Here is a 27,909-nt window from a genome sequence, read left to right as displayed (position 1 = left end):
GAGGGAGGTGGAGGAAGTGGGAGGAGGAGAGGAGGAGGGGAGAGGAGGAGGAACAGTAGCAGTACGAGGGAGTGCCACCCTCTCCATCACCACCACCACAATTCTAAATCTTTCTCTCATCAGTTGAGTACCTGAGTAGGCGTAGCAGTCGCCCGTGGTTATGTTCAACTTCTCGCCCTGGGGGCACTGGCACTCCTCCCCGCCGTCGGGCCGCACAATCTTCTGCATGTTATCTGGGCAGAGGCAGACACGCGTCACCGTGTCGCCGGCTCCAGGTTTGACGATGCACAGATGGGAGCACCTGCCGTTCTGGCCAGAGCACGGGTTCATGCCTGATGGTGTGGGGAGACAAAAACCAAGAAGGAAGCAAAGAAAATTGAAATGGAATCTCACAGGAAACTAGTTTTATGATTAGCCTTTTGGAATAGAGTTTACCAGTTGACATCAGACAAAGCATCAGTGACATCACACATTTGAACTATGACCACAAAGTTGCATACACAAAGACAGTTAGATTGCTGGCTCACGATAGCGGTTGTTTATGGGCTTGGGTGTGGTCATTCTGGTGACATGACATTTGCTCCAGCGACAATTGCTCCAGTCTTATTTTCTCCAAGGACTTGGGGTTAGGGTTAGGGTTGTGATAGGGTTTCAGGTTTAGTTTGATGTGAGGATTAGGGTTAGGGTTATGTTTGTGGGTAGAATTTATGTTTGGTTTTCAAAATAGGCGAATCAAGAATCAATAGTTTTTTCTTTGGAGCTGCACTCTGAAATTTAGGTCTACTGAGACTATGGCACGAGAGTTTACACGCTGTAAGGTAATTGATCAGAGGCTCAGATCTTGGCCATGAAGAGGAAATTTCTGGCCGTCGGGATGGCACCGTGGCTCACCTTGCTGCGATGCATTGTGGAAGATTTTCATGTCCATGGCACTCTGGAGGTCCCTCACGACATCCTTAACGTCCTGGCCCGTGACCTTGTTGGCCGACTGGATCTTGAGGAGCGACCAGTCGTCCCAGAAGATTTGTTGCTGCAGGGAGAAGGTACAAGGTGCGCAATTAGACCATCAACAGATTGATGTACTAACACATGATGGGGGGAGGGGCATTTCACAGAGGTGTTTTGACAACACAATTCACATAGTGGAGGTGTCATCAGTGGCAGGGTAGATAAGAGAACTCATCTCTAAATCATGAGTATGACTGTGGTTTGGGTTTGTGGGTTAGAGCCCAAAGATGCCCAACAAGGAACTTTGTCCACATTGGTGCTCTCCACCCAGGAGTATACAATCTTGTAATACTTGTAGGTACCAGGCTGGATTAGAATATTGGTTGATCAGAATGTGAGTGCCTGTAAAATGCCGACTGGCTGGAATGCTCCCCAAAGAGTGGAGAGTGAGAATTGTCAGTGCTGGTTTGAAATAATGTATCAAGTGACTGGGGTTATGATAGTACATACATGCCCTAAGCACTCTACAAGGTCGATTTGGTCCAGTATATTAAAAGTTACGTATATTATTATTATCATCATTATCATAAAATAAAAAAGAACATTAACTAAAGCTAAACCATAATGTTACAAAAATGCCACAACATGCACAATGTCAGACACCTCATTAAAAGTATGCATCATTTCAGGGGGGAAAAAAAAAGAAAAGAGAGGCTTAAGTAACACCACTTGAAATGTCATAACTGACATTGTTAAAAAAACACCAAGAAAGGAGGGTCTATGGATTCATATTTTTGCAGTCTCTCACGGTGAAGTTGCGTGCATGGTTCTGGGTGAATAGTGAAGTATAATGTGATGTTATAATGTAGTTTGAGTTTTATCCCTTCCTCTTCCCGTCCATTAAAGGTAGCAACGGAAATGTAAAGCTGGCTTGTTGCTACCCAACTGCTAGCCCGGAAACAGGCACATTAAAGGCACACTGCAAGACTTTACAAACTTGTACCAACTGGTCCACGGTCAAGAAATTTGGCATTGTTTCTAGAGAAGATTGCAACAAGTACAGGAACACACAGGTACAATGTACGGACACACATAGACACATGAATAATGATAGTAATCATAGGACCGTAAAAAAAGTGCAACTGGGTACCAATGCCTTTACATACAATACTTGAAAACTAACACTTGAATTTCTTCCACATAAACTGAACCTTTTCCTTATGGGAACCGTGTATACCACGTTCCAATGGCACCAACTCATATATGGGAACCTGGTATACCAGGTTACCAAAACTTTAGACAAGAGTGTGTGCATTCATGGCCTAAATTCATGTCTCTTTACATTTTCCTGATCAGAAAAATGACTGGTCGAATGATTACAGTTTGATTACATCTGTTCTCTTTCAGCACCAAAACTGCATGTATTTTGTCAAATTCACCATTTTCTGTTTCTTTGAGTTTTGTTTTGTTTTGTTAGTATTTTGTTGTTTTCTGTTTGTTTTCTGTGTTTTGTTTTGTTTTGTTTTGTTTTGTTTTGTTTTGCTTTTGTTTTGTTTTGTTTTGGGTTTGTTTGTTGTTGTTGTTTTTTTGTTTTTTTTTTTTTTTTGGGGGGGGGGGGGGGGTTTGGAGTGTGTGTGTGACAGTTTTTATAGTGTACCTTGTAGACAGCAATGGCGAAGGGGTGGGGGAGTCCCTCGTCGATCAGGACTTGCCGGTGGGATCCGTCCAGCCAGGCCGTCTCAATGCGGTCGTAGTGGGCGTCGGTCCAGAACATGTGGGCCGACTGGTCATCGATGGTCAGTCCGTTGGGCCAGTGAATGCCGGTGGTGATGAGCTTGGTCACGTTGCCGCCGTCCATGTGGGCTGAGGCGATGTATGGATTGTCCCCCCAGTCAGTCCAGTACATGTATCTACATACAGAGACAGACATACCATCAAACCACACCCATTGATGACTTGCCCCATTTTGGTTACTACTGAAGATTTTTTTGTTTTAAATCCTGTATGTATCAAAACACTTTATACTGTATGAGCTAAAACTTTTAGTAATTTCATTTTCATGAATTGATGTGTTATCTTAAAGATTTAATTTCCTTCCGCTCCTCCACTTCAACCCGTTCTCTTCGTTCTTCCTCCGCTCTCCAATTATCACGTGGTCCCCGCACCTGTACACGTTATGGTGATAGGGCCTTTTCAGTTATTTCCCCACTTCTTTGGAATGAACTCCCTTTTTATATTCGTAACGCTGAAAATGTTGATAGGTTTAAGTCATTGTTGAAAACTCATCTGTTTACACAACCTTAATTTTGCTGTTGTTGTTGTTGCTGTCGTTATCATAATATGTACATAATGCTGTATTTTGTTTTTACGTTATATATATTATTTTTCCCCGATTTGATGCGCTTAGAAACATCAGTATTAAGCGCTATATAAATGTTATTCATTATCATTATCATAAGGATTAGGGTTAGGGTTATATTTGTGGGTGGTGACACAACATTTGCTTCTGCTACAATAGCTGCGATCCTATTCTCTCCAAGGACTTACGGTTAGGGTTAGGGTTGTGATAGGGTTTTAAGTTTAGTGTGATGTGAGGATGAGGATTAGTGATTGGGTTATACTTGTGTGTAAAATTTATGTTTGATTGAGGTGTGCAGATATTTCTCGGGAGCAATTGCCTGAGAAGCTCAATGTCACGTAGCCATTCATGTACAATGTTTAAATGGCATGACAAAACGTTTATCCAGTGCTCTCACCCTTCTTTTGGATCCAGGGCCAGTACTCTGGGCTGATCTAGGGTTAGGGTTATATTTGTGAGTATAATCTATGTTCGGCTTAGCGTCCGGATATTTCATGGGAGCAACTGTCGCAGAAGCAAATGTCATGGAATTATTCATATACAATGTTTAAATGGCACTCCAAAATACGCGGCAGTCCAGCATTCTTACCCTCGTTTTGGATCCAGGGCCAGCGCCCTGGGCTGATCCAACTGGATGTTGAGAGTGAGCGTTCTCCTGAACCGGCCGTCGTAGCGAGCCACCTCAATCTTGTCCGTGTTGGAGTCCACCCAGTAGATGTTCCGTGCCAGCCAGTCGAAGGCGAGCCCCTCCACCATGTCAATGCCTACGTTGATGATCGCCTGGTTCTGGTAGGCAATGTCGTCTGGACAGAAGCGCTGCACGCATGAGCAGATATTGACAAGTTTGTTATGATTACCACCTACAGGGTGCTACATAACAATTTTTTTTTTTCGCCACATGCCCAGCTGGGAAAGCAGATTTGCAAAATTTGTGTTTGGACGCTTGCCAGAATGCAAATTTTAATTGCCCACAGAGAGAGTCCAAAAATAAGAAAACAATACAGGAAGTCACTTGGTACATCATTATTTCAGTGAACAGCACACATTGATTCGCACACTAAGACACATTGGAGAAACATTAACAAACTTTGTTCTATCAGGTGTTAGTGTTGGATTGCATTGGCGCTTCTTCACATTAGTGTTGGGAAGTTGCTGAAATGAAATTAATATGCATTGCATCATGAAACAGTCATTTAACTTTGAATTTCTGTTTGGTTCACTCTGTGGGTTTAATGACATCATTAATTCGACATTTTGCAGTCTTCCATAACAGTGCACTATTTAAGACTACCATAGTGTAATTCATGTTTTCTACATCACGTGCAATATCATCTGAAAAGAACAAAAAACCAAAAAAAAAACTCCTATAACAAGGGCGAATATCTCAAAAATCAATGGACTTTTTGCAAACAATCAATGAGTTACATGACAGGTTCAGGAGAAGCGAGCCTTAAATCTACAATGCTAACGCTACAACGATGCAACCTCCCAGGCTGGGCAATGGAAACAACTGCTTCACACACGTGCAGAATACAATTCTTTGCCTACTTAGCGTCGTCTTTGCATTCACACTGCAGATTTAAAGCTTGGTATTTACCCTTTTAAGGTGTACCATAAACATTCTTATTCAATTGTGTTCTTCGTTAAAATTCTGTTTGATATCAGCATGTTGATGAAATATATACATAAGATGATATCCAACAGGTCTCAAACCAGCAACAGGACTCTTTAAGAAATCGGATATCGTCACAAAGTAAGAATAGGAGCTGCGTTCCCAGTGCAATTGCTGCGCTCTTACGTGGATTTCGTCACTCATGACTTCAGCGTAGTAGTAACAATTGGCGTGGGAGTCGTAGTCCACCGCCGTGGCCAGGCTCAGCCCTTCAATGGGTAGCCGCTCATCGCGTCCGTCCACTAAAAAGTAGCGGTGTATTTCCGTGCGTTCGGCGTACAGTAGGAATTCTGGCTTTTCTGTGGAGGGAAGATAATTAATTTTTTTTTTTCAAAATATTAATCAAATCCAGTCACAGCATCTTCTACATGAACCCGGATACACAGTCACAGCATGCCCTGAATTTATCACCGTCGTAATGCTTCAGGAAATTTTCTTAATTATTCTCCTAAATGATACCATTTTTAATAACTACCACTACTGCTATACTAATGAGCAACCACAACAAACATAATTTAGTTTTGAAGACCTTGAAGACTTTCTCATGTCACCCGCCCCACTAATTTTACCGTACGTCTTGACACAACACTGCCCTCGCTAGCTCACACACAGATGCATGCTGTCCCCCCACTCACACCCAACCACTCGCCAAATTATGTGTGCGTGCATCCATGCATAAGCTAAAGAGTAAGGTTGTACAGAGTGATGCAACAATATCAGTTGTGGGGGAGACATGAAGGAAGTCTTTCTCAAAGAAAATTCAAGAATAACCAAATATGCTTATCATCACACAGATAGTAAAAAGAACAGGAGTAAAATGTACTCGGTGAAGGCAGAAACTTACTTTGAAAACGAGCAGGTAACATTTGTTGTTAGCAATCCTATACATTATATAAACTCCTAATAATAAGTTCTGCAATTAAAGTTTGATATATCATATTTCTCTTATACCTGCATTATCTTCATTGAATATGACATCATAAGAAAGCCAGATTAATTATCTTTAAAATGACACCTCACTTGCTACGATCGGGTGTTCTAGGAATGTGCAAAACAGCTGCGTATGGGGACAGATCAAAAGTGAAAAGTCGCAACAATTCTGCTATTGATAATGTACAGTTTGGATGAAAAAAGGCCACTGGAATAAGCAATGATGAACTGAGAACACTTTCAAAAACTCCCATTTCCTAGACATTAGATGACTGTTTGGTCAACCTTTGTATTTAATTTCAATCTGCAGATACTACTGCAGTTTTAATTCATGGATGAAGCCTGGAATCTAATGATAATCTCACAATGCATTCTTTTCAAGCACATTCCTTCCCTGAAACAACAAAGCAAATGGGAATTATACTGTTTGACATAACACGTTTGCTCTATTTTGCAACATTTCACACTTGACCTTTCCTCATGCTCAGTCGTACTGCGCATTCAAGGAATACATCATGTGAACAAGTGAGTTGTCGTTGTAAAGAAAATTACTCTGGCTTTCTTATGATGTCACATTTGAATGAAATGATGTAGTTTTAAGAGAAATATGATACATCAAATTGGAATTGCAGGACTTTTTTTTTGAGGGGTTTATATATATATATATATATATATATATATATATATATATATATATATACATCGTATTTCAATCCACAAATGAAGGACATTGAGGAGAAAAAATAAACAAGAAAAGACTTGACTGACCTCCCACGGGGCAGGATACCTGGTCAGCTTCGAAGTATCTCTCTTGTCCGCCATGACAGGTGTCACCTTCGACCTTTCGGTATCTGAAATCAGAGGGGAATCACATTTTTTTCTTTTGAAACCTTGAAGCACGAGTACGTTAACCCATTAATGATGAGTCCTGAGAATACTCGGGCAGGTGTCTATGGGAAACGCGTGTTGTAGCAAAATCAGTCCGTCCTCAACAAGCTAACAGATATGTAAGCTTTTAAGAAAGTCAATAGTTAGGCAGGTTATACAAAAGTAAGTTTGGCTAGTAGGATATGTAGTATATACATGTAAATAGGTCAGTGCATTCATTTGTTTGCTGTGTTTGGTGGTTTGTTGTTGTTGTTGTTGTTTTGCAAAATCATCATTATTTCTTGACATCTGTCTCTACTTTGCAACCAAATAAGACAAGACATCCATGCCTGTGTCCGTGAAGGCAAGAAACATATCCTTAACCCATTGAGGACGAGTCCCGAGTATACTCGGGCAAGTGTCTGTGGGAAATGCATGTTGTAGCAAAATCAGTCGGTCCTCAATGGGTTAAAATTGTCTCCAGACAGTTGTTGTCACAAAGGGCTGAAGTAACACTCTGGGAATACAAAAGAAAACATACATGTAAATTATTTATTTCCCTTTACACCTGCATTCCCTTCTCTACGTACACCTGCATTTATAGGCTCCAATGATTATTAACACCTTTCTTCTTTTTCTTTTTCTTTTTTTTTCTTTTTGCGGGGGTTGGGGGCATTGTGTTTGCATCCTGCAAGCCAAAGATATGTCCACCATTTCCAAACAAGGCAATACTCTGTATACTCACTTTCCAGTCAGCACCTACATGTTTGTACCCATCAGTATCTACATAAACCACATAGTACTGTAAAAGTGGTTTCTTTCGCGTACAGAAACTTTCGCGGTTTCTATCGGTGCCGACTTTTTCGCGTGTGTTTAAATTCGCGGTTGGCAAAATCTGTGAATTCACAGTCGGAAAAAACTGTTTTATTTTCCACAAGAAACCCTGAAATATTATTCAATTATTCTTTTATTTATCAAATAGAAATTAAAATCAAATGCAGGCTTACCTGAAATCCCGTTTATCAAGTACTTTATAATATGCTTGTACCTACTGCGCGGTATCGCTGTGTGTGTGTTGGCCATCAATACACTCAATGCGTGGAATCTTCGTGTGTGCATGTGCGCAATAGCGTTGTAACAAGCGGCGAGTTCAAAACATTTTCACGTGATGTTAAATTCGCGGTTCAACCTCAAAGCGCGAAAAGCGCGACAATAAAACCACCACGAAAGAAACCACTTTTACAGTAATCAAACTATATTTCCGTGACGACGCATTCACAGTGTACAGTAAGAGGATACCGTGGTACAGGGAACTAGAAATCTCGGTCACAGGTAAGCAACAAATCTGTCGTGTGTAAGTGTTATTTATTGAGATCATTGATGAGGGCCCAGCAAAAAATGGGTGCAGGGCCTATAGAACCAACATCACCACCACTCACCCCTTAGAGCGCCGCCAGAATGTACCCTCTGGGCAGGGGTCTGGCTGTTGGGTCGGGTCAACGCGGTCGTCATTCGCGTCCTTATCGCACATGTTGAAGTAGTTCTCCACAAAGCCGTAGTCGCTGTAGGTCGAGAGTTGCATTTCACAAAATGACAGGAGGAAAAAAAAAAAAACACGGATAAAAGAAGCGTGACGCACTGTACTCATCAATGTACGTATTTAAGAGCACGGAACAACCCAAATATTGAAAGACGATGCTGTCTAGGTGTGTCAGGTTATCAAAGCAAAGCTACAGGGACATGGAAAAACAGAAGCAAAACATTTTTCATGTGTGCCAACATACACAAGCTGCCAATATGACATATTTTTTAATTTTAAAGGACAAGTTCACCTCATAGACATGTGGGTTGAGTGAATGCAGCAATATTAGTAGAACACATCAGTGAGAGTTTGAGGAAAATCAAGCAATCCGTTCAAAAGTTATGAATTCTTAAAGTTTCTGCTCAGTCACGGCTAGATAAGAAGACTACTACAGCTTGTGAAGTCACATGTGTACAATGATATAAAGAAAGGATAAAGAAAAATCAACATATTTTCACTTTTCTCGCATAATAAAATACTTGACTTCTCTCTTTCAGAAGGCAGGGGAATAATATCACTCTTAACATACGTCAACAAGTCAAAGAAATGTGCGCTTTATTCAAGAAGTAAAGTTTTGTGAAATTCTCTTTTTATTTTCCTTATATCGTTGTACGCATGTGACATCATATACTGTAGTAGTCTTTTCATCCAGCAGTGACTGCGCAGTTACTTTAAAAATTCATAGCTTTTGAACTGATTATCTGATTTTCCTCAAACTTTCACTGATGTTATTCAAATTCATTTACGTCGATGTAGGGCAATTTGTCAATCAGTTGCAATTTCACTGATGTGTTCTACTAATATTGCTACATTCACTCAATCCACAAGTATATGAAAGTGAACTTGTCCTTGAAGACCAGTTGATCTGCAAAGCATTGCCATGGTATGGCAAACATATATTTTTACTGCTTTTGGTTTAATAGGGAAAATAATGACCAAAAAAAACACAAAAAATGTGGACATCTCTGCTCAAGAAGCTGTACCAGGAACGTTCACTTTGCTACACACTGATGCAAGCTCTGACAGACATGCTTTTTAAAATACTGCAGAGGAACGGTCAACCGAGTTGATCAGAAATTACAAGGAGTTGTTTCTTTTGTTTTTTTCTCAGCAGTGTCCATTGTATTATACAGTATACCGCCTGAAAAACAATCCATTCAGTTCTGCCCTAACTTGCTAAACCTGTACTAAATGATATCCCAAAATGTCCACAGAGTACCTTGATAACACCTCTGAGCTGGTGTAAATAGAATAGAATCCTACAGCACACACAGGGATTGACATGGGGTTGTACTGACCACTCAAAGTCGTCCCGATCGCAGGAGCAGTTGACCGACGAGATCGGGCGGTCGTAGTCACGGCCGTTGAAGCAGTCCGAGTGGACACGGCGTCTCTCGTAGATGGTCTTGCGCCCCAGGAGGCAGTTATGCTCAGGGAATTCCTCTCCGGGCCACCACTGCTTGTAATCATCATCCTGGCATGTTGTGGCTACAACAGAAGACAGATGTACAACGGAGTCTAATCATTATTACCAATGACCTATGACCTATGATCTGTGACCTGTGACCTGTGACCTGTGAGGAGGAATATAGGAGACAGTCTTTTCATCCCATCCCACTGGAGTCTTGAACATTAAGGACTTACGGTAAAAATGATGACATAATAATGATAATAAGTCACTTTTTATTTGCAACAAAACCGACACCCTATTAAAATCTTCCTGCTGTCTTTGGTGGTAAGAGAAGTGAAATATTTTCTGCCTCATAACAAATGTTGCTTTTAAGCTTTGTTTTTATCTATCTTTCTTCCTTTCTCTTGTTTTTCTCTTCTCCTCTCTTCTTGTTCTACCCCTCTTCTTTCATCTTCTTTTCCTTTTGTGGTCCCACCTTTTATTAGGATCTCTTTGTTTCTGGATATCTCAGTCACTTCAAAACCAATTTCATCAAATAAACCTTTGAATTCAGAATTGTATGCTCTTTAGTATTTCTTATAAATGGTTTATAATTATCTCATAAAAAGCTGAAATCTGAATCCCCATCTCGACTAAAACTATACCATCCCTTTAGCCTGTCTTTCATTATGCTTATAAAGACATCACTAACGGACAACAAATTTGCCCTCTCAGTTCAACAAACATCACTATGCATCATTTGATGAGAGACAAATCCCAGTGCTCTTCCTCGAGGAACGAGAAGAGAGGTCGGGGGTCGGAGGAAGAACTCACAGAAGACGTCTCTAAAGTTGATCTGGACGATGAGCCACGAGTGGGATTTGGTTTCGGAGCCGAACACGGTGAAGGTCAGCGTCTTCTCCCCCGGCTCCGTCATCAGGCCGTAGACGTAGATCTTGGAGTCCGAGAAGCTCTCCGTATGCCAGGTTTCGCCCTCGTTGATGCTGTACCTGTTTGGCAGAGCAAAACACCACTCAGCATTAAATGAGACTATCATACCACACATTCGTCAAAAACAGAACTCGTATCTTTCAACAACTAACATCACAAAGCATTCATGGGGATACAGAAGACTTTTTATTTCACAATTCCTAGAGGAATTCAAAAATTATTTTATGAAAATTGGTCTTGAAATGGCTGAGATATCCACACACCAAAAAAAAAACAGGTCATACTAAAAGGCGGGACCCACCTTTTATTAGGACCGCTTCGTTTTAGGATATGTCAGTCATTTCAATCTGATTTTCATCAAATAAACATTGATTTCTTTTTAGAATTTTATGCTCTTTTATATTTCATAAGCGGTTTCTCATTATCTCACCACCAAAAAAAAAGAAAGAATCTGAAGCCCTATTGCAAATAAAACTATACCATCCCTTTAAATCACCACAAACCACAAATCCTGCTTGAATGGGGTGTGTATGATTGGCATCTTTACTTCGAATAATCTGCAACTGCGTAGGTCCATAAGACAGGTGCAGTTCATGTGTTCTAGTCAAAACTAGTTTTTTTTCTTGTGGCAATTCCTGTGTCTCACTCTCAAAGGCACAAAAGTCACAAACTACTGTATACGCCATATATTTCGCGAGTCTTAATTTTCGCAAATCGGGACTTCCCAACAATTTCGCGAGTGGTTAAATTCGCGATCGTGGAGTCCTGTATTGAATGGAGAAATGTATACTCGTACGTCACATTCATATCGGTACTAGAGTCAATATTTTCGTGTGTTTTTAATTTCGCAAATAGCAGCTGACTCGCAAAATTCGCGAAAATAAAAACCTCATGAAATATTTGGCATACGCAGTACCAGATTTCCGGCAATGCAAAGTCTTGCTTGATGCTCCCTCACAATCGCCCCATTTCACTGACACCCAAGACTGATAAAACGTTTTAAAGCCATCCACTCACTTGACAAAGTTTGTCGCTCCTCTCTGCTCCACAGCTGTCAACACACCCCCGTGGTCTCCAAAGGCGAAGAAATGGTTACCACTCAGTACCTAAAAGATGCAGAGTGTTTGAATCAAGCAGTCAATGACTTAATCCTTTAAATGCCAAGGCGCTTGGCACTAGAACTTGCTCCACTTTTTCCACTACCATATACATATATATATATATATATATATATATATATATATATCTTCTTTTTTTTAATCTGAACTTGATGAAATTTTAAATAAACCAGCCTAATTATAGTTGTGATAATGTGTCTCAGTCCAACACGGAGCCATGGGTGGCGCAATAGGGATTACAGGAATAAGTTAATCAGTCAGTTTACAGATATCTGTGCCAATCAGTGAAGAGTGAATCGGTGAAGCCCAGGAAGGGTTAAGAACACAAGACAAACTAAACATGAAAATACCAGAAAACCTCAATCAATAATTTACTAATCAACATTAGCCTTTAGAATATAATATACAGCAGAAGAAAACGGTTTATCACTTCTAGATTCTGCCATTTGCCACTCAGAGTCAAGCATAAGATAATTCTTTGCATAATTAAATTAGATGACTATGATAGTTCCATTTTGAACAGACTATTGACTCTGGGGACCCGTGTAGTGACAGTCTGTTTTCAACCCTACAATGCCATGACGATAAGAGGGGATACTCACCTCGTACCACGAGGCGCCGGCAGAGGCCGAGACGTAGAGGTTGAACCTGGCCTCCTCGTTGCGGAAGATGTTGGCGCCCACCTCCCCCATGCCCAGGATGAGTCCCGGGGCGGAGGACTTGGAGAGGATGGGGTTGGTGCGGGATGCGGGGAAGACCTGGCCAAACTTTTGGGAGATGTGCAGGGAGCAGGACGGCTGGAGACAGAAGAAATATGACAGAGTGATTTCCAGTTTAGATATCTCGAAACAAATGACTTTCAATTGGTGTTTGTTTCTCTTGTTTTAATATCTTTTTATAGGAGGTCAACACAACTGCTTGAAAATTGCATAAAAGACGGAAAGCTGCATAACAACAACAAGAATAATAATAACATTAATAATACTAGTCATAATAGTAATCATCATCATCATCATTTCTCTTATTTTGCTCTTTAGGGGCAGGAGTATCATAGTGATGATAGTATCAGAGTCTTTTCTTATAGTCTGGGTTGAAACCAGGAGCACAATACACACTCAGGCCAGGTGAGGTTGTTTCGAACCAGTTTCCATGGCAACGAATGGCTATGACACTTGGTTCTCTATTGTCCCATTGTCTGTTTTAAAACCCCTTCACCCTTCTTCATCCCATACTTGACATTAATATATTACATAACTTCATTTTAGCAGTCTCTCCTCTCTTCAGAGAGCAGTACATACAATGTATGTACATGAAGAAAATTACTGAGTGACTGTAATAGTAACAGTGACTTACCTTTTTCTTTTTTTCATTCCTCCTTTAATCTTCTAGGAAATCTTCCTTTTTTCTTTTTCTCCGAGTTCAAAGTAGTTTAAATTTGCAACACTTTGTTTTTCTGAAAGTTACATCATGGACCACCACAGATGGGGCAGAACAGAACAGAGTACGGTACGCACCTGTTGGCAGTTATACGGACTGCCGGTGGAGTTCACTTCCGGGGCGGGGATGCGGAACCACTCGCCCCCCTTGTCGTAGGTCATCATCGAGATCATGTTGGCGTCGTCCAGGGATGTGGGGAAGGCGGACGTGGTATTGAGCATGGTGGCAATGTAGATGCCGCGCAGGCCGTCCACCTTGTGCAGATCAGCGAAGGGTTCATCAGCATACTCCCTGCAAAGAAATATGATGTGTGATTTATGTATGATTGTGTTTGGAGGAAATGCACTCTACAAACATTGCTCTTTCAGAATTCATCCCCATTTCCAGCATTTTCATATACTCAAAATATTTTGATAAATTTCATTTACAACCTCCGCCAAAGAAGGAGGTTATGTTTTCCCCTTTGTCTGCATGCAAAATAACTCAACAAGTATACAAAGTGTACAATATACTATAAATGACGTATACAATTACAAAGGCTTCTATATTGGGGAATTGGATAATTTTCAGCATGTGTGTATGGGTGGAATCAGCTGCTCGGCAGAGGTCCGCGATGTGCACTCTAGAGAGCGCTTTTCTAGATGTGAATTGTAATGCAAATGTATGCATTTATTTGTAAACATACAAGTTCATTTTATATGTTTCTGTTGGAAACGGGGAATATGAATGAATATGATAATTGGGGGCACTATTTATGAATGGCTACATCAAATGAAGATGAAGGAGATGATGAGGGAGATAAAGAAGGAAGAGAGAGAGGGAGAGACAGAAGGAACATAGAGAGGAGGAAGAGGAGGAGGATGGGGCAGACAATACTTTGGAGGGGAAAGGAGTTTGGGGAAGAGAATGAAAATGAGAGCAGGAAGGAGAAAAGGGAAGGGAAGAAGAGGAGGAAATGAAGAGAGAGAGAGAGAAAGAAAGGAAAGGAAGAGAAGCCCAGGAAAAGAAAAAAGGTGAATGGGAAGGGGAAGAAAGAGGAAGGTGAAAATAGAAAGAGGGGAAAGGAAGAAAAAGGAAAGGAAAATGAGGAAAGAAAGGTGGAGATGGAGATGGTAGGAATAATGGGAAGGGGAAGGAAGAGGAAGGTAAAAATAGAAGGAGGGGAAAGGAAGAAAAAGGAAAGGAAAATGAGGAAAGAAAGATGGTAAGAACAATGGAAAGTGGAAGAAGAGAAGGAAGAGAGATGGATGGAGAGGAGAGGAAAGAGAAGACAAGAAGGGAGAAAGAAGAAAACGGATAAGAGGAGGTGACAGAGGATGTGATGGCAACCATAACGACCAGATGACAGGGATAACTTTGGAATGCTCCTTGACATTTACAGTTAATAATAAAACTATGAATCTCCAGTGCCACATCCAACCCCAGTGCAACATAATGAATTGCATCTCCATGCCATCATCTTGTCATGGTTGAATTTTCATGTCATGGTATCAGCATTTGAGGATAAAAGTTGTATTACATGATACCGTATACGCCATTTACATGTATTTAGCGAGTCTAACTTTTCGGGAATCGAGACTTCCCGACAATTTTGTGAGTGGATAAATTCGCAATTGTAAAGTACAGTGTACTGAACAGAGGATTGTATGCGTGCATGTCACATTTATGTCGGGATCACAGTTAACATTTTCATGTAGTAGTACTCGACTCGTGAAATTTGCAAAAATAAAAACCTCACAAAGTATTTGGCCTAAACAGTAGATGCTTTTGAGGACATTAAAGTCTCACTATGGACAGGCATTTAACATGAGTGCATGCATTCGTGGCAAGATACAGTGTATAACCGTTAACGTTGCCCTTCTGGGCAGAAATTGTTAACATCGCTTTGTGCATTTGAAATTACATGAGTCAGTGCATTTGCAGTACAGTCCGACCTCTGTTATTTGATCATGTCAGGACTGGTGCCCGTCCAGATAAGCGATTTGGTCAGATATGCAAGAAAAAATGTTTATGTATGTACATGATATATAAAAGTAGGCTGCCAAGCCGGTAGCAGGTATGTAGTACACACCACAACAACAGTGTAATTTATGCCAGCCTACTTAAATTCATACTCATGAAATTGAAACGTTTTTACTGTAAATGTCACAACATGTTTCTGTTGAGAATATCATAGGTAAATTGTGTGAGTTTTGTGAGAATTGTGTTTCTAATCACTTTCTTTCTCTTCTTTTCTCGACTGCTTGGAGGCGTCCAGATAAGAGCGGGGGTTGGAAATCAAGGTCAGACTGTAATTTAGATTGGTAGTAGAGGTGTTGCAATGGTGTTGGGGGTGTAGCAATGGCGTTGGAGGTGGTGCAATGGTGTCGGAGGGGTTGCAGTGGTGTTAAAGGTGTCGCAATTGTGATGGAGGAGTTGCAATGGTGTTGGAGATGTTGTAATGGTGTTGGAGGTGTTGCAATGGTGTTGGAGGTGTTGCAGTGGTGGTGGAGGTGTTGCAATGGTGGAGGTGTTGCAATGGTGTTGGAGGTGTCGCAATGGTGTTGGGGGTGATGCAGTAGTGGTGGAGGTGTTGCAATGGTGTTGAAGGTGTTGCAGTGGTGTTGGAGGTGTCGCAATGGTGTTGGGGGTGTTGCAGTGGTGGTGGAGGTGTTGCAATGGTGTTGGAGCTGTTGCAGTGGTGGTGGAGGTGTTGCAAAGGTGTTGGAGGTGTCGCAATTGTGTTGGAGGTCTTGTCATGGAGTTGGAGGTGTTGCAATGGTGTTGGAGGTCTTGCAATGGTGTTGGAGGTCTTGCAGTTGCTCCCTAACCTGAGGAAGGAGTCTCCACCAGGACCATCTGGGCTGTAGTAGAGGATCTTGGTGAGGGAGAGAGAGAAGACACTCCCCTTGGCCTCCGAGATGTACAGGTTGGTGAACACGTCGCCATGGTGGACACACACAAACACCTGCTCCTCCGACGCATCGGCGATGTAGAAGTCCTGCACGTTAGGGAAAGATTGTATGATACATGTATGAGTGAATGCAAGGTGTTTAAATATATAAGTTTGTCACGATTTTGAATAAACCTCCCCCTAAAAAACAGACAAACAAACAAAACATTTATGTGATTTTTTTTTTCTTCGTAGCTTGGGAAACAAGATTTCTGGTAATCAGAGACCATGAGTCACGTAGAGATTCTGCCCCTCAGAAGGTCTCAAGGTGACAACGATGGAGGTATACTACAATAGTTTCAGGTATCTGGTAAATTCATGCACTATTGTATCTTGTAGGATTCCAGGGGGGGTGTTTCATAAAGCTGTTCTTAAAGTTATGAGCGACTTTAAAAAGAACGACTGGTTATCAGTTCTTGTGCTGAATTATTGAAATTTGATATTAAGCATAGAATATCAGAACGTGTTCCAGTCGTTCTTAAGTCATTCATAACTTTAAGAACAGCTTTATGAAACACCCCCCTGGTTTGTTAGTAGGATGGATATTTTGGGGACATTTTTACACACACACACACACACACAGACACATATAAACACAGCTCTGCAGCTCTTAGGACCAACATTGAAATGGAGTCCCACAACGTTGTACATAGGTTCCGTTCTCTTGACATACATAGGGTTCAAGAGGTTCACCACAGTTTACTTTCCTTATCACACTTTATCAATTAGATAGAATGTCAATATCGTTTAATGACATATAATGAAGCATATCTTCAGTTTATTGAAAGATAAACATTATTCAACTATTTGTAGAGATGTATTGTGTACATGAGCTGAGGGAAAAAAATGGTTCAAAGTTTGCTTTTGTTTGGTTTGTTTTCTTTTATCCTACTGTGTTTTCTTCTACTTGGACTGTACATTTTGTCCAGTAATCCCCAAATTAGTGTTCAGTTTGTCTAGTTGACTCTCACTACAATTGTACATAACATTGTCTCCTCTGTATCATTTTATTGTTAAGATTTCTATCCAGAGAAAATAGGCTGAAGAGCAGTACTATGGACTTCAACACATCTGTTTTATAATGGACATTTTCATCACACACTGTAAAAATAACCTGAAAGCAAACACATTGTTGAAAAGTCCTGTTTACCTTTGGGAGCAGTGATTTAAAAAATGTTCAAGATATCACATTTGATGTATATGTAGAGTTCTGTTGTATCACAAAACGTCCTACCATACATAACATTTTCCGATAAAGCCTGAAATATAAGGAGATATCAGTATTTTTCTCAATAAACATAACTGAAGACGGTTTAGTCTCAAAACATTTTATTATAACTATTGTTTACATTTTGCACATTGATTACACTGATTCAATTTTTTACAGTGGTCGTTTCTATCTCTAACTCACATTTTAAAGCACTCAATTATTTTACGGCACTAATGCTGGGTTTTTGTTACCCACGCCGATGAAAATCGGCAGGGGGTTATGTAAAGGGTTCCGTATGTTTGTTTGTTTGTTTGTTTGTTTGTTTGTTTTTTTGTTTTTTTGTTTGTTTGTTTGTTTGTTTGTTTGTTTGTGTACAAGATAACAAGAGAACGGGTAAACGGATTTGCACGAAATGTTCAGGGAATGTTTGGATAATGACAGGAAAGAATCGATTAGATTTCGGTGATAATCGGTTGACCCTTGCAAATTCTGTGTGACCTTGAAGTTTTGACCCCATGGTATAGTGACCATTCCGAAAATTTCCCGTTTCTCACTTTGCGATTTTCCGCTACCATACGAAGACATAAACTCCCCAACGATCCGACTTCGCTGCTCAAATGTTCGTAAGAATTCCGAAATTTACGTTTAGGCCTATTTGAGGGACTATGTCCTTCTAGATTTATGAAAGTTCGTTCTCCGTCATCACAAACTGGCCCGTATTTTGATGATTTTTCAAATTAACATTGATTGTTTTTTTCGTTGGAGGAGCATTTTGCTCGGTCGCAGTCACACTGCACGATATGCGTGCTCAATGTCAATGCGTGTGCAAGGCCGCTGAAAATGCATCGCGCTCTACACTGTTGGTGCAAAATTGCACCGGGGACGTTGCGGCGCTCGTTGGTGGCCGAATACTGGTGCAGTAGACATTTGCATTCAACCCTTGCATTGAATAATTCCCGTAGACACTAATCATAGGGGTAATTGCCTAGGGGGTACGTAAATTTTGTTTTTCTTTTTTGCTTTTGTGGATACCATCAAAGATCGTACACTCATACGACCTTTGATATTTGATGATTTTTCAAATTAACATTGATTGTTTTTTTCGTTGGAGGAGCATTTTGCTCGGTCGCAGTCACACTGCACGATATGCGTGCTCAATGTCAATGCGTGTGCAAGGCCGCTGAAAATGCATCGCGCTCTACACTGTTGGTGCAAAATTGCACCGGGGACGTTGCGGCGCTCGTTGGTGGCCGAATACTGGTGCAGTAGACATTTGCATTCAACCCTTGCATTGAATAATTCCCGTAGACACTAATCATAGGGTAATTGCCTAGGGGGTACGTAAATTTTGTTTTTCTTTTGCGCTTTTGTGGATACCATCAAAGATCGTACACTCATACGACCTTTGATATCATCACACTCTCGGCTTGCTATAATCAAAATATCCCGCAAGAAAACGGCGTATTTCTCGATTTTTAGCGCTTTTTCCGCGACCCGTCGCGTAGACAATACTCTTAAAACTGGACTTAATTCGCGCGCGCTTGGAAAAGTTCCGATTCTGCACTTTTGACGGTGGAATTTGGGATTTTCGATGGATTTTTGGAGGAGACTTAAGGACTTTCCTGTACGTGAATGAGTGTTAATACCGTATGTGTAATTATGTGATTTGCGTGTGATGTGACTGTAGAACCAAAGATCGTACACTTCAGTGTACGATCTTTGGTAGAACTCACTGGCTGGTGATAAAGCACACTGGCAATTAAGTGGCCGAATTCTGGTAGATGACCGAATGCACATTATGTTTACCCCGACTTTGTACTTAGGCGTGGGTCTGCCGCCTTTGACGGCCCCTCTCTTGTTTCATCTGCAAACTGTAAATTATGTCTTTAAGTGCTGTGTTGTGCTGTGCTGTGCTGTCACGGCATAAACGTCCACAACTTGCAGCATACAAAGTGGCAAGGTCATGTGATCAGACACCGAACGGCTCATCCCATCCATGCAGCTAGCATCTGTGTGCTGCTGCCCTCCCTATTCAACACAGCATGAAAAGATGCCCGCTTCCATTCTCTGGTAGGCAGACTTGTCGCCATGGCAACACTCCAATCATTCATGTGCATTCTCATGTGCACACCCCACCCTCCAAGCACGGAACCAATTCAAAGTCCTCTGTTGCCCTACATAATACATGTACATCTCCCATCCCCACACACATAGGCTTGTATACTTGATACACACATGCACACACAAACACACACACATGCCCAATTCAAATCCAGTGAAGTACCACACATGCATAGATCTCTAAACCCAATGTTACATGCTTCAAAAGGCATGTGGCATAGCGTGATGCACCAAAATTGCACCACACTGGTATGAATTTCCGCTTTCCTGACACAATACACTCCAGAGCAATCTTCACCCACAATTATGGAGTCAGTGTCCCATGTATAAAACAGCATGTGTTCAAGACTCCCTCATTTTGAGCACACAAAAAAAAAAAAAATACATTCAGCTTTATAAATGTCTTTTTGATTCACAAACTCTTACATAAACTGCAATAGGTACATATCTCTAGAGGGGAGCATAGAACCATTAAATAAATAAAATGAGTCACTTTATGAAAAGACACCACACACTCTATGACAGCATTTTACAACTGCTGATATACACCATCTGCAATCACAGCTAATCATATACGGAATTCACTGCATACCTTCCATGGTGGTTCATGAAAGTCAAGCTCTCAATAAACACAGTAGAGCAGTCGCAAAGAAACTCTTTGCCCAGAGCCTAGCTTTTATTGAAACGTTCCTGTCTATCATTCAAAGCCACTATGCGGCAATATAACGCAATACGATATGATACATGTCTAAGACAAGTACATACACGTGGCTCATATCTATTTTTACACTCTTATAGAGTGAACATGATATGACATTTGCTGGGAGAATGATTAATGAGACCCGCCTTCAAAGATGCATCAGGCCATTTTACTGATGTGTTCAAATTGATGGACATGTTTTGTTAATGATTCTTGTCTTCTACATGTATTTCCTCTCTGTGGGAAACCGTATAATGATTCAGTTAATTCATCTATATAGTGGCTATTATTACATTTCAGTTAATTGGAACTCATTTGACTGCATCGGCCATTGCTATGCCAGGCAATTAGTGCAAGCTATCTGACTTGTAGTTGTCAGAGGTAACAGTCTGAAGCATTACAAAGAAAGGCACAAAGAATGCTTGCTCACCAGTTTATCTGTTTGCTCGCATCTGTTCAAAATATGTCGTAACAAAAATTTCTTTATACATCAAGCACACATACCCACAGAAAACAGACAAACATGTTGGCATCAATTTAAACTACATGTGTAACTATAAAGACACGGGAATCAGTCTCGACTTGCTTTTAAGTTATAGAATAGTGAGTGGACAACCCTACCAAGGAAACAGTCAAGTAGACTGATACAGGAAATATTTCTCAAAATCCTCTTCATGGTCAAAATAGCAATCTTATCTGTAGGTGGCAAATCAGGTGTAACTATTTCCTCATGGCGCAAGCAGGCAGAATTTTGAAAAAAAAAACACAGAAGATACTGTTTGAATACATGCAGTAAATTTAGCAATTAGCATTAATTCTCATTTTTATACATTTGTACTCTTGATATCTTGCTGTCCACAAAGTACAGAAATGTACACATATCATAGGATGCACATTATCCAGTACACACATAACATAGGTACACACAAACACAAAAATATTTCTGCATATGGGACTACATAAAATTCCTAGCCACTTTACCAGGTCATAGACAATTTTCACGTATTGATTTTCTTTACAAATTTTGACATACAAAATTTTCCCCCCCCCCCCTCCCTCCCGGCTAAATACTGGTTTAACAGTGATAATGTTAGAATAAATATTAGGTTACTTAGGTTAGGGTTAGAGTTAGGGTTAGGTTTAGGGTTAGAGTTTGGGTTAGGATTAGGTTCAGGATTAGGATTAGGGTTAGGGTCAAGGAAGGGTCCAGGCTAAGTCATGTATAAAAAAAAACATGATATATTCGCGGCATGAAATTTTGGCAAATCGGAGCCGACTGCCTTTTTTGCGGCATGCACTTTTTGCAAATTGCCACTGGCATTCAATGGATAGTGTAGACAAGAACTTACGAGTGCATTTTAATTTCACAAATCTTGGTGCTCGCGAAATTTGCAAAATTAAAATGCACGCAAAAATTCCTCATTTTACAGTAATTGCCCAGAGGGTAATTGCCCTAGACCCCCATGGGCTTCCATGTCTTGATTTTAACAAATGTCTCTGTACTCTCCAGTTTTGATGGGGATTTTTGCCCATACTTTTTTCCTAAAATGGTTCCAGAAATCTTCCACACGAAAAAACATGAGCATTGCCTGGGGGAATACCACAATATGGGGTACATTTGACTATGCTTGATTTATAGCCATCATTTTCTCAAGGACTACTTACATTTCCAGATGTTTTCATATCATATCCTGGTACGCCTGTCAATTCATGGATATGTGATTTATTACATGCAGATTGTCCATGTATTTGGCCTAGTTGTTTACAACTTGGTGTTTTATTATTACACGCATTATCATATATATTTCCTTGTTTGTTTGTTTGTTTGTTTGGTTGTTTGTTTTCTCTTTGCATTTCACTCATGTTTGTACTCTCATACACTGTATTATCTTTCATATCTTTGTGTCAAATGCATAATCTGCAAGAATTGTATTCAGAAGGCTGCTATACTCGGTTACAGCTCGTTATTCCAAAGGTTCGTAATTCCAAAGGCTCTTTAGTCCGAAGATTCGTTATTCTGAAGGTTCGTTATTCCGAAGGCTAATAGTCCGAAGATTCGTTATTCCGAAGGCACGTTATTCCGAAGTACATTTTCGGATTAACGAATCTCCGGAATAACGAACCTTCGGAATAACGCCACAAATGTTCAGATTAACGAATCCCGTTTCATTTTCGGATTAACAAACCTCTAGGTATAGAGAATTTGTGTCTTTCGGATTAACGACCCTTCGGAATAACGAACCTTCGGAATAACGAACAGCAACCGTTATACTCACCTGTTATCTATATTCTATGTTTGTTTGTACTCTCATGTATACCCCTTAGAGGGGGTTGAAGGAGTCCACAAAATTCTATTACTAAAAATGTGTTTTCTGTCAATTTGTCCATGATGCAAAGTGACATAGATTTTCTTTGATTTTTGTGAGGTAAAAAGCTTGCTGAAATAACATTTGTAAAGGATATCATCATTTTGGCACTGAAATGGTCTGATCTCTTTAATTTGATGCATCTAAAGATTGATTTTTTTTTAAAGATAAAATTGATTGTCATTCAATATTTGTCCTTCCCACACTCTTACCATCTCACTGAATGGAATGCAACTGACGGCCAGATTGAAACATCACATCATTCTTTCATTTCAATGCATTCATCAGATTCATTATTTTATGAACCTTTCATTCTCTCAACAGTAAAGAGCATAGATGTTGCCATCCTCTCCCTCCCCACCCCAAACTGACAGAAAATTAATTCTACATCCACAAATAATTATGACATTCACATTTTAAAGTATATACAGTGCATATACAAACTACAACCTACTGAATTTATCCTTCCTGTATCTATCTAGGGTAGAAATTCAGATTCGTGTTGAATTTCTAAAACATAGCACAATTATCTCCAGAACAAAATGGTAGATGCCTTGTTTTTAAATTGGTCTTGAGGCAAGGATGTGTTAAAAGTGAACTTAAAATTTTACATGTTTTCCCTATTATGATCATTGCTCACCACTGCATCAATATTATGCAAATATTAAAGCTCATGTGAAGACGTCACAGACTGAAAAAAAATTTCCTACTTGTTTGTGCGAAACTGTCATCGAAATAATGATATGAGTGATTTAGCCACTACAATAATTCCCCTTTTTAATATCAGAATTTATGCCAGTGGTTCCATATACTTTTACAAATTATACAGATCATCATTCCACAAAGAACACACATGAAAAAAAAAATGAAGTGGGGGAGGGGGGGGGGGGGGGAGAGGACAAAAAGCACATGGCAAGTTTATCTTCAAGCTGCACAACCCATTCAACAGAGTATGCTATGCGGATCACGCACAGTGCCCAAAGAGCATTGAGCACAAAACCATTCGAAAATTATTCCCGGTACAGCTGGGGCGACATCAAAAATGCACAGCTCAGGGAATGAATGCATTAATACATCTTATCCCTCCGTTTGGTGTAGTCTGTTGCATACGGATCTTTTTTACACATCTCTCCCTCTCTCTCCATCTTTATCTCTCTATCTCTCTCTTTCCTCTTTTGTTGCTTTTGTTTCCTTTTTTGTGTGTGAGTCCTGTATTTACATCCCCATCCACTACGAGTCATGTGACTCTGCGCTGTGAGCACGCCGTTGGGCTAACAAAAGCATTCAGCAGAGCAAACAAGCACCAGTCTGTCCCTAGAGCGAGGGAGACATGTACTTTGGACTGTCCGTGACGAGTGAAAATAGAGAAAAACAAAATGGCTGTAATGTACGGTTGTAGGCCCCCCAAATCCTATCATAAAATCACTGCTCCAGCGAGCGTACGGTTCGAAAACGTGACACATGTCCGCTTTTACCACTTTATCACCGAAAATGAAATATAAAGCCCCAGAAATGTCCATGACAGGCTAGATGTCGTAACGACAACCCTTTGGACTCATTTGAAATACGTACTGTAGAAACGAGTGGAGGTTGTCTGCTACCCAATTAGGTCAGGACCAACAAACACACATATTCACAAGACAAAAACACACAGACACACACATACACTGTACATATACATGTACATGTACATACATCTTTACATATTGTACATACATATGTACATACATACATTTACATACATACATGTATGCATAATACTATGTTTAGAACTTTGTGTGTATGCACTGTACAAATGTTTATTTGGTTATAATGCATTCACACTAAATCTGTTTAAACACACACATGTTTTTTTCTATAGTTCACAGGTCTCTGTCATAAAGAGTTCACAATATAATAGCAATCAATGCCCTACAATGTATCATCCTACAATTATACATTTTGTGTTCATCAATACCTTGCCCTGACTGCAAATACCACTCCCATGTACATGCATACTGTATTAATTTGACATTTATCAACTTTAAATAGTTAATATTTATACAAGTTTCCAGATTATTCCATGATCTATATAATAAACACTAGACAATTAACCACAGCATTTGTGTACGATGCACATACCTGGTATGGAGAAGTGTATGTGTAGGCCTACATTATTTTTTATGTTCTATAACAGTCCAATGTACATACATAGTATGTACAATGTACCTGGTATGTACAAGTGTATACATGTGTAAACATATTATTATTTCTATACTGTTGTATTTCAAGCATTTTTATAGACACACAAAGTTGGAATAAATTGTCTGTAAATATTAATAGCTACCTTTTGGGTCCTGAGGAAAAGTCATACACTGTTACTAGAAGGTTGGAGACTTAAACACACACATTCTTAAACAGCAGGCAAGCCTACTCATGTGTAATGTGTGTACCTTCACAAATTCAGTTCAACATGCACAATGGACGCCGGCTGAAATCGATCATAGGTGACTGCAGTCAAACAAAACAAATGCATGGGACTTCCTTCTGTACAGTGCTCAATTTATCCCTCAGGACAACAACAAAATCACAACCCTTTTTAAAGCATATTGCATAGTTTGTTGACTCATTTTTTTCCCTTCATCTACTACTGTATTTCACAGTGTTTTCATTATATATATATATATATATCTCTCTCTCTCTCCTTATTATATTTCTCTTCTCACTTCCTTCTACCCGGAAGAGATTTTGCTTTCACAACTATAAAGTATTCTCAACATTACACCCTTAAGTACGTTTTGAAATAAAAGTACATCACATATGAAGCTGACTCCAGTCAATTACTTTACACTTACTGTGCTAATCGCTGTGATTTCTAGTTCCTTATTTTGGCAGATAATGACATGAAATAATCTTTTAAAAGTTGTTAATGTTTTGACTTTCGATGCTTCAAGTCTTACCAAGGATCAAAGAATAGGGCATTATTTGTGCATATTATGGTTATGCACCACACAAACATACCATGTACCATCTTGTTGTGCAATAACCAACTTTTGATTGGCACTCATTTAATGTTCACAAACCAAAACATTACAAAAAGTTCACACAGTATATATTTGTACGATGGATAACTGTTTAGGTGAAATTACCAACATAATATAATGTTTAAGCGAAAATGTATTTCTGTCTATTTGCCAGTTTGGGGAGAAACACAGTCAGTCATTCAGAATGAATCTCTTTTCTACTTTCATTCAATCATACAGCATAATGCTAGAACATAAAGGCCCTAATTCATAAAGATAGCATGATGTAATAGTCCGTGGATTATGTACACTGTAAATTTGGTCTATAGATGTAAATGTGTGTCAAAGATTGCTGATGCTGTGAGACACCAACACAATGAATGCGAACCAATACACACCCATAAAGGTGTGTCTATTATGCGGTTGTCTCAAAGTTAATTTGTAATGAATTCAAACCACTGATTTCATTCAAACTACCTTTGTAAATACCAGCTAAATGTCAAGCCATCAAAAATGTGACAGAGTTTTGAGAAGGTGGCGTACATACCTTATTTGGGTAGTCGAAGGGAAATTCAGCCAGTGAAAAGTCTCCTCTGTTATGGGACACCCACAGCTCATACTCATCGGTCTGTAAAAATAAATTAATAAATTAATAATATAAACAGAGATGGAAATAAGACAGATGATAAGACACATTGATTGTCAGATATACAGAGTAACACATTTATAGATAGAAAGAAAGAAAGATAGATAGATAGATAGATAGATAGATAGATAGAAGATAGATAGATAGATAGAGATAGATAGATAGATAGATAGATAGATAGATAGATAGATAGATAGATAGACAGATTGGTGAAAAGGTAGAGGGTGGTCAAAATGAAGTGTTAAAGAATATTGGGGAAGACATTAATCATCTGTACAAACAAATTTAGTATCACTTGGAAAAATTAGACGTTTCCTGCATGGTCATTCATTGAATACAGTAGTGTAGCATTGTATTACTGCAAATTCTCATACATTTCTACACATTTCTGCAAATGTACTTGTTATGACTATGGCTCATGCTGATATCCGGAGTTGATTTACAGTCACAATACAAGATCAGTTTCAATATCAATTCCTTTTTTTAAAGAGTTTTCATCAAAAAATAACAATAATACAGTGTACGTGTATGCCATGAACACTACAGATATTTTTGTTACTTTAACATGAATGATTTCATGGAAATACTGATTAAGGGAGGAGAATGAAATGCTTGTACACACATGAATGTCTCCACAAAAAAAATCAAGGAAATGCAGTATAGCTTGAAAAGCAAATGAAGTCTGAAGGCAGATTTTGACACCTCTCTTTTAAATAAAATGTCACTTCTGGGCACCGTTTCATGAAAGTTGTCGGCCCTGACAAATTGTCAGTTTCTGACAATCACCGTGGTAACAGTCAGACACCAGAGCTTCTCAGCCAATCAAAACTAAGGATTTTACTGACCTTGTCAGAGACTGACAACTTGTCAGGGCTGACAACTTTCATGAAACGGTGCCCTGTTTTTCTTTCCCACTGCAAATATATGTATACAGAGTTGACATCAAAATCCTGATGATGAACAGCCATTCTGGGCATAGTTACTATATAAATGTACAGTGCATATCAACAAACAAAATCATACACCCTATTCCCTGAACAATCTGAAGGCCTGTGTGTGTAATAAAAAGTAGCATACAATAGAGTTTCAATACTTTGAATGCAGTGGCACTGATACAATTTTGAATGGATACAATGTAGAAGAGGTTTCATTTTCATATATTCTTGAGGCTGTGTTGAAGTGGTAATTATCAAACACAATGTATTTTTAATAAACGGTCATTATGAACAACCATGATGTTTAAAACATACAATGTTGAAGGGATACAATGTACAGGGTGTCTCTAAAAAAGTAAACCCAACTTCAATGGCAAATTTTTAGAAAACTATAAAATATTTACACATTATTTTTTCATGGTTACACAGTCCAATAAGTCCTCTATCCAATGATACCACGTAGGTTATGTATCTCTCATGCATGACTGAGCATGATTCAACTTAGTGAATGGGTGTGAAATCATCACTGTGGCAAGTTCCGTGATCAGCATACTTTCTCACATTGTACCAAATGGCTCTTTGTGTTGGAGGCTGCCTGTCGGGGAACTGCACCCGAAAAGCCTCTTGATCTTCCACGCAACTTCTTGTTTCCTGGTATCGAGTTACCAGGAATACTCTCTGCTCAATTGTCAACTGTACCATGTTTGGAAAGCATGTGAAGTGTGCCTGTGTCAGGAACAACC

The 27,909-nt window shown here is 39.6% G+C and overlaps 1 protein-coding gene across 1 annotated transcript; it reads right to left on the bottom strand.

Annotated features, from left to right (window-relative positions):
* Nucleotides 1-131: 131 nt before the first annotated feature.
* On the bottom strand, nucleotides 132-26,231 carry LOC139713756 (sortilin-related receptor-like; the record flags this gene model as incomplete). Its single annotated transcript, XM_071625458.1, has 14 exons — nucleotides 132-332; nucleotides 892-1,030; nucleotides 2,606-2,858; nucleotides 3,897-4,123; nucleotides 5,106-5,278; nucleotides 6,678-6,760; nucleotides 8,216-8,338; nucleotides 9,657-9,846; nucleotides 10,583-10,758; nucleotides 11,717-11,805; nucleotides 12,420-12,614; nucleotides 13,332-13,545; nucleotides 16,065-16,234; nucleotides 26,133-26,231. Coding segments are annotated over 14 exons (2,332 nt in total), but the record flags the coding sequence as incomplete, so codon positions are not given.
* Nucleotides 26,232-27,909: the final 1,678 nt, after the last annotated feature.

This window comes from Diadema antillarum, unplaced genomic scaffold (assembly GCF_040938485.1).
Source record: "Diadema antillarum isolate AM-2024a unplaced genomic scaffold, OU_Dant_1.0 seq00002052_RagTag, whole genome shotgun sequence".
Taxonomy (NCBI): Eukaryota; Metazoa; Echinodermata; class Echinoidea; order Diadematoida; family Diadematidae; genus Diadema; species Diadema antillarum.
This window is presented reverse-complemented; position numbering and strand designations above follow the sequence as displayed.